This window comes from Oncorhynchus masou, unplaced genomic scaffold (genome assembly GCF_036934945.1).
Source record: "Oncorhynchus masou masou isolate Uvic2021 unplaced genomic scaffold, UVic_Omas_1.1 unplaced_scaffold_518, whole genome shotgun sequence".
Classification (NCBI taxonomy): Eukaryota; Metazoa; Chordata; class Actinopteri; order Salmoniformes; family Salmonidae; genus Oncorhynchus; species Oncorhynchus masou.
In genome coordinates, this window is record NW_027011585.1 from 149199 (window position 1) to 157973 (window position 8775).

General features: G+C 43.5%; 1 protein-coding gene across 1 annotated transcript; it reads left to right on the forward strand.

The window, feature by feature from the left end:
* Window positions 1-4419: 4419 nt before the first annotated feature.
* LOC135535810 (ubiquitin carboxyl-terminal hydrolase 37-like) lies at window positions 4420-7811 on the forward strand. Its single transcript, XM_064962239.1, has 6 exons — window positions 4420-4433; window positions 4601-4700; window positions 4830-4909; window positions 5104-5354; window positions 5802-5883; window positions 6906-7811. The coding sequence occupies exons 1-6, from the start codon at window positions 4420-4422 to the stop codon at window positions 6940-6942; spliced, it is 564 nt and encodes a 187-aa protein (XP_064818311.1). The 3' UTR covers window positions 6943-7811.
* The last annotated feature ends 964 nt before the right edge of the window (window positions 7812-8775 follow it).

Genomic DNA, 8775 nt, shown 5'->3' on the forward strand with positions numbered 1-8775 from the left:
GTGGTTATAGAGGGTGAGCGTGTATGTGTGTGTTTGTGCGAGAGAGAAACGAAACACACACAGTAACGTGTGTAAATGAGTTCCGAGAGCAGATCTGTTATCCAACGATTAGTTTCATATTAAAAACGGTCAAATGCTTCTCAAAGATGCTCTCTGGTGGTCAAACTAGCTCTAATGGGCGTTAATGGCAACAATGTCTGACACTTAAATAATAAATAATGTGCCATAGAATTCTGCGGCAGCCCGCAAGTTGTGCTGCAATATGATGCAACTTTTTAAGGAAGAATCACTGGAGGAGTTTGCAAGACAGCACTAAACAGACCTGGGACTCTAGCTAGTAGGAGTTGGCAAGACAGCACTAAACAGACCTGGGACTCTAGCTGGTAGGAGTTGACAAGACAGCACTAAACAGACCTGGGACTCTAGCTGGTAGGAGTTGACAAGACAGCACTAAACAGACCTGGGACTCTAGCTGGTAGGAGTTGACAAGACAGCACTAAACAGACCTGGGACTCGAGCTGGTAGGAGTTGACAAGACAGCACTAAACAGACCTGGGACTCTAGCTAGGGTTGGGTTAAGTTTAGGTAAGAAGAATTGTTTAGGGGTTGGAGGTTAGAAAACAAAATTCATGCCAGCAACCTTGTGTTATGTCTTCCATTCAACACCAATGTATCACCAAGCAAGTGTATTTAACACGCACTGTAAGCTCTGCCCACTGACCATTGAGCTTTAATTGAACCAATCACATTCATTATGTGTGTCACGACTTCCGCCGAAGTTGGCTCCCCTGCCTGTTCGGTCGGTGCTCGGCGGTCGTCGTCACCGTCCAACTTGTCGCTACCGATCCCTTTTTCGTTTGTCTGTTGGTTTTGTCTAGTTTCACCTGTGTGTATTTTAGTTTAATTAGCTTCCCTATATATAGTAGGTTGTCCCGCCATTGTTTTGTCCGGGATTGTTTTTGTTACTCTGTTGGAGTGTGGGTTTCATGTGTGTATTCTCCGGACTGTTTTGCCCTGTGTTTGGCGTGACCGTTTGTTTGCCGGAGAATAAATTCACGATATACTGAACCCTGCTCTCTGCGCCTGATTCCAACCCACCACTCCTAGTATCCCGTGACAACCTCCTTGAGACAGAGCTGCCCTCAGGGCAAGATTGAATACGGAAAACTGTCCTTAACCAATCTGGATTGTTGTTTGAGGTTTAGGCTAAATCTCTACCACCTGTTCACATTCTTTTAACCAACACTTTGTCCATCTGCTGGTGAATAAGAGAAAACGCATTTAGTTTAAATAAACCGATAACCAAACCACAAACAACATGGAAGCTATCAAAAAACTTGTAAGATGAAGATCAAGGCACTTAAAATGCCTTTATTGTGGTCGTACGTTTAATGAAACAACATACAAAAAATGAATGTAAAAAACGAAACAAGAATACAACGGAACATATTATCTACAATATTGTATGTATACTGCATAACTTTGCTCTTCAATAAAACACATTTGTTCATTGAACAATATATTTTAAAATGTTATAGATTGGGTTGCCAAATGGTGGTGTCATACATGACCGATGACATCACAATGGTCTTAAAGCCAATTTGAACAATGGGTTAATGAGGAAATGTATCAGTCTTCATTGGTTATCGACATGGCTTGTTTCTGCTGGTGCAAAAAGGTATGAAATCAGGTCATTTAATCAATTAACAACTACTATAATTCTGGAGTAGTATTTTTCTCTTAAACCTAGTGGGAAGAGTAAAAGTAAAATGACATTCTGATTGACGAATACGTCAAAAGTGTACATGAAATGTACATGAAGTTCGGCTATTGCAAATGTCACTCAATGTAACCTGTCTATACTGTGTTATTTTAGGTTTAGGATAGATACCTATGATTCTCCATTTAGGCCATCCTCTTCCTACTCTTATGACCCCCCCTTTCCATTGGCTGGGGATCTGGGGGGAAGTATTTAGCACTATCACATTTTCTTGTCAACAGAAAAAACGTCAGAAAGCAAATTCAGTTGATGTGGAGCAGAAGACAAGAAAGAAGAAGGAGAGGGGCACTTCATCCCCCTCTCCAATTCCATCTGACCGTTCTGAACGGAATGGCTCCGCTACTTCTGACCCCTCACCCTCTGACCAACTCTCCTCCCTCCATCCACCTCCCTCTCCTGTTAAATGTTCCTCTCAGCCTTGCTCTCCTGCTAAACAATCCTCTGTACCCCGGTTACCTGCCAAAAACACTTCCCCAGTGAAATCCTGTCCAGTGGTGTCCCACCCTTGTTCTCCCTCTCCTACCAACCCTCTGGACCGTCATGGAGACACCAGCCAGGAGGGCACAACAGTCAGGTAATCCAAACATAAAGTACAGTGCCATCCGAGAGTCTCTTTGGAGAGTTGGGTTGAGTGCTACCAGACCAGGGCCAGTGTTAATCAACAGTATGAGTGCTAATCTAGGATCAGGTCCTCTCTGTCCATAATAATCTGATTCATTGATCTATGATCTAAAATGCAAAACTGGTCCGAGATCAGAATCCAAGTCGGAGACACTTGATAAACACAGTCCCAGAAAGTTATTTTCCTGAAACTAGTTTTAGCCTCTTCTGTCTACATCTAGTGGATAAAGAGAGTACTAACCTATTGGCCTGGTCTACTTGGAACACTGCATTTATATGGACAGCAGTACATCATAACTACTCAGCTGTGTTTATAGTACAGTACAGTATTTAATAGAGAGACTGTGTAGAGTGATAATATCTGTGTTGGAGGTGTTAGACCTGTTTCTCTCCTTCCTCCAGACCTCTGTCTCTTCAGGAACACTCTAGTCCAATGCCCCAGAGACCAGTCTCAGCCACCAGAAGCATGACTCTTCCCAGGACCAGCTCAGCCACCAGAAGCATGACTCTTCACAGGGCCAGCTCAGCCACCAGAGGGCCAGAAGAGACCCAGGGGGCCAGAGGAGAACGGGTGGCACTGCTCAACATGGAACTTCTTGGGTAAACCACAACACACTGCAAATTAATTGAATATAAGTTCTTTATTGTTTAGAGATCAGTGTCTGATATACTATGGGGATAGGGCTTACTATCGAGCATGTCCGTTTTAATAGATATTTATAAACCCATGAATTATGTCAATCTTGGTCTAAAGGACATCCACTTCTTTGTGTTAAATATAATGTATCCCGTATCCCCTGCCATTATCATCACTTTATAGAGATATGAAGGTTATGATTCATCTCTATGTGTGTACTGATGACTGCTTCTTCTTCACAGGTTGCCTAACATTGGCAACACTTGCTTCCTTAACGCCACCCTACAGTGCCTCCTGGTCCTGCCATCCTTCTCAAAGGAAATCCTGCACCAGGAACAACTCTGGAGCTCCTCCCCCTTCTCCAACCTGCTCAGGTAAGGGAATGCTCAAAAGCAGACACTCACCCCACACAGCCATTAATTGTGGTCATAAATTAAAGAAGGGACACACTCTTTTCACACCACTTCGATAGAAAGTGATTGTCGTAGCAGGTTAGGAGAGCACTTTCACTAATCCTCCCTTATCCTAACCTTAACCACTTCATACTTTGCTGTGTACTGTATTTTCGGTCTATTTTCCAGTTTATTTTGTTTTTCGGAATCTTAATAACCCAGAAGAACAACAATGACACACTGACTTTCATGTAGGCATTTTGTAGGCCAATTTGGAAAGTGTAGAATGACTACATGACCCATAATGCTCATTGACTGAATATTCCACATTACCTTTGTAAATTTGGTAGTTTTTTAAAATGCTCTGGAATTGAGAGCAGTATCCAAACCAAATATCTTAGGAGAATAAACAATACTTTTTTGTTGTTTGGCTTCATTGTCCGTCCTCAAAGGTGAAATTGCATCAAATCGAATGAAACATTTCTAATGATGGGGTGCCACTAGATAAAACATATTTGTATTTACTCATCTCATTCAGGTGTAAGCCAGTAGGTTGACACCATCCAGACAGCTGCTAACTTACTCTCTGTCTCCCCTACAGGTCTCTGTCTGATGTGCACCGTTCGGGTCGACCTGACAGTGTGGCAAACCAGGCCTCAAAAGCAGACCTCATGTGGAAGGTCAAGTACTCCTTGTCGGGATACGATTTGAAGTATCTGGGGGACACGCAACAGGTAACTGAGGCACTACTCTCTTGTGTACGAGTGCTCTTCTTGCAAGGGTTCATTTTCTCTTTTTAATTTGCTTTTATCTTGGTGTGTTTCTTTCTCTTCCTCATCATAGGACGCACACGAGTTACTTGTGGATATGCTGTGCCAGCTGAAGGAGGAGGGCATGATTCTGAAGACACTCGGGATGAACTATACCTGCCCTGTTTCCCAGCTGCATGTACCAGGTAAGAGGTTGCTTGTAATGTATCTACTGAGAACATGATTTTTCTAATGTATCTACTGAGAACATTCTCTATATATATATATATATATATATATATATATATATATACAGTAGAAAATTAATATTACAAAACACATGGCATAACAGAAACATTGCAGAGACCTCAAACAGAAATAGACTTGTTGCATTTTTCTTCTCTTTGTCCTGCTTCTTAAGCTGTGGGCGCGAGTCGTCTACCAGAGAGGACTACAACCACCTCTCATTGGACTTCAGCCCTGAGCGCACCTTGCTGAGCAGCCTGGCACTCACTTTCAAAGTCAGCACTTAGGGCTCAGCCCTGCATGTAGAGACTAACACCCAGGGCAAGCTGCCCACTGCCTCAGAATACGCTATCTTATTATTGTAGTGGTATCATTCAATATGTAATGCTTTTGTTTCTAACCAGAGTGAAAAGGTTGAATTCACATGTGAGGGCTGTAAAGGCCTCCACGCCTCAAAGGTGGAGCAGTTCCACACACTGCCTCTGTGAGTTGTCCCTTTATAACCTCTCATAGTACTAGCAGTGTTTAATGTCCTGAGCCTTTAGGAGTAGTTACCTTCCTGAGCAGGTTGTAGGACTTAGAGGTGAGCACCGCCAAACAAATTTCACTCATCTGTTATGTTGTTGACTGGTTTCATTGTCTGTCTGTTCATCTCTCTTCCTCTCTGTTTCTGGGCAGTGTGCTGGTTCTGCATCTGAAGAGGTTTGGAGGACCTGGGGGGTTGGAGAAGCTGGAGGCTCCTCTTTTGTTTCCTTCGGAGCTGAGGCTCTCCACCCTCTGTGGGGACATGGTGCCACACCTGCACAGTGCCAGCCCACAGGCCCTCACCAGCCAGGCCCCTAGCATCCAGGGGTCCATCCCCCAGACCCTCGCCAGCCAAGTCTCCAGCCCACCTGGAGAGACCAAAGACAGCGCCCTCTTCTGTTCAGGTAGGTCATGGCACCATAACACTATTCTTGCTCCAACATCACACAAACCACCCACTCCCAAAACGGTCCAGATGACAGAGAATCTAGCTGCAATTTAAAATGTTTCTCAGATATCTTTAGTGATGTATGGGAGCTGATTTAGTCCAGAGCAATTCAGACAAGTGACCACGTTTTCACAGCTCTTGATATGTATATTTGACCCCTCAGATTCAAATGAGCAGGAACCAGGGAAAGTGCTGCTGACAGCCTCAGTGGTGAGAAGAGAGAGAGATAGAGAGAGAGAGTGAACGCAGTGAAAAATAAGTTATGACAGAACACTGAGATAGTTATGAGGAGTACACGATGTAGTAGACCTCCTGTAGTAGACTAGTACTGTAGTAGACTGTAGACAGTGTGGTGAACTGTAGAGGAAATGAGAATCCTATCATCACATGTGTTTTCTGACAGAAGCAGAAGCCAGTGCAGTCAGTGAATGGTTACTACCAGCTGACTGGCGTCGTCTCTCATTTGGGAGGCTCCGCAAACTCCGGTAAGTAAATACCATCAAACACACACATGCAGATGCACAATACATATGACATCAGCTGAATTCCAAATCACTCCCTTCTCCTTGGATCTCAATTTGCATGTTCACGTGTGACTCTGCCGTATACACAAGCATCCCAAAGCTGAGGGAGTGAAAAGTATCGAGGGTGAAGGCCAGGGATCATCAACCATTTTTTTTCTTAGCCAGATGGGAAGAGGTGTGGAATAAAATATCTCAAATTTGTAGACTGCAAATATACCGTAGGAAGGCCAAACAGATATAATATTTGACTAATTTCAAACCTTGCTTACATTTGTGTACAACCACATATATATCTCTTTATTGTGCGTGGGAATACTTCGAAACAAATTTCCAAAATGAAAATCACTTGGAGCTGATTTGCTTGTGTTTTTACAGTCTTTTAACAATTACGTTTTATTTGGTTAAAAAACATAGGTGGCCAAATAAAATCATCCTTGGGCCAAATTTGTCCCGCGGGCCGCCATTTGTGGAACCCTGTTTTCGGGGATAATTAGACACTTCAACAGCCATTTCGGCCAAGCGAGCAAGGCTGCAGGCTTCAGTGAAGTGTCATCCCAACAAGCACTGCAATATGTTTAGACTTTGCTCAATTTAATTCAAAAGAATGGAGAGGCATGCCTAATTATATGCGACATGTATTTGTTTATCTCTGATTTCAAAACTTGACACATGTAACAGATAAAATACCTCCCAAATGAACTGTTTAACTGTTACAAAACACTCTATTACCCACAATAGCCTGACCCTTGACCTCTAGTCTGTCTTCCTTGTTCCACAGGGCACTACATTAGTGACATATTGCATGCCAGTGGAAACTGGTTCTGCTGTAACGACAGCCAGGTGTCAATGTCCAATGAAGCCACTGTGCTGAGGACCAGAGCCCGGAGTGCCTACATGCTCTTCTATATGTTCAGGTACTGCTTACTCTCACCATCTATATTCTTGTGTTGCTATTTATGTGTACGGTTCCTTTCACCCTACAGGGCAAGAGAGCGGGAGGCCCCAGCACACAGGGCCTAACAGGGCCACCAGCATCAGCCCCAGCCTAAACAGGGGCAGCACCTGGACCAGCACTCAGACCTGTCTCATCAGGGGTAGTACCAGGCCCAGCCTCAAACCCCCAGCCCAGCCTCAACAGGGGTAGTACCAGTCCCAGTCTCAAAACCCCCAGCCCAGCCTCAACCCTCACACACCTGCCTCGAAAGGGGTAGCATTTGGCCCAACATCAACAACCCCGAGCCCAGCCATAACAGTGGCAGCACTGGGCCCAACATCAACACACCCAGCCCAGCCTCAACATGGGAAGAACCAGGCCCAGTCTCAACATGGGCAGAACATGACCCAGCCCCAACACCCTCAGACCTGCCTCAACAGGTGCAGCATTCAGCCCAACTTCAATCATGCTGCTCTTCAACACTAGCATGAACATTCTTTCAGTAGCTTATGTCATCAATACCTGCCCTTGTCTTGACTACTTCACCTAATGTATAAAGTATACACACTAGATGTAGTACACATGTAGATGTGGTGGACAGAGAGTGTGATTATTTAGAGGATATAACTTCCCTTCTATTTGGTTTGGTTTGAAATCCTCCTGTTGTGAAATACACTGTGGTGTCTAACCTCTTATTCAGCATGGTCACACCGGATGACCTGCAATATTAATAAAGACAAGCAAATGTAAGAAAATCCCATTTAAGATGATTCTGTTGACCGTTGTAACTCTTTAACTCAGGAAGATTTATGGTCTGGGATTCAGGCCGGTCCTAACAGGAAACGTGACAAAGGGAAGCAGCTGTAATGGAGCCTTCTAACACCCAATCAGGTCTGGAGGAGGAATGTCACATAAAGATTCAGAGGTGCTATGAGTATCTTTTGAAGTTACTCCCCAGTTGTATTCCATTTGAATAAATACAGACATGAAAATGCTGGGCTACGGATGTGACCTTGGTTCTGTGATTTTATATCATACCCCCAAGACATGCTAACCTCTCACCATTACCAATAATAGGGGAGGTTGGCATTTTATATCATACCCCCAAGACATGCTAACCTCTCACCATTACCAATAATTGGGAAGGTTAGCATTTTATATCATACCCCCAAGACATGCTAACATCTCACCATTACCAATAATAGTGGAGGTTGGCATTTTATATCATACCCCCAAGACATGCTAGCCTCTCACTATTACCAATAATAGGGGAGGTTAGCATTTTATATCATACCCCCAAGACATGCTAACCTCTCACCATTACCAATAATAGGGGAGGTTAGCATTTTATATCATACCCCCAAGACATGCTAACTTCTCACCATTACCAATAATAGGGGAGGTTAGCATTTTATATCATACCCCCAAGACATGCTAGCCTCTCACCATTACCAATAATAGGGGAGGTTAGCATTTTATATCATACCCCCAAGACATGCTAACCTCTCACCATTACCAATAATAGGGGAGGTTAGCATTTTACATCATACCCCCAAGACATGCTAACTTCTCACCATTACCAATAATAGGGAAGTTTAGCATTTTACATCATACCCCCAAGACATGCTAACTTCTCACCATTACCAATAATAGGGAAGTTTAGCATTTTATATCATACCCCCAAGACATGCTTACCTATCACCATTACCAATAATAGGGAAGGTTAGCATTTTAAATCATACCCCCAAGACATGCTAACCTCTCACCATTACCAATAATAGGGAAGGTTAGCATTTTATATCATATCCCCAAGACATGATAGTGAAACTCTTTTTCATAGTGGATTAGAAACACTGGCAACCATATGAATCCCACCAGCCTTAGTGTGATAGTATACTACATGATATGACTCCCACCAG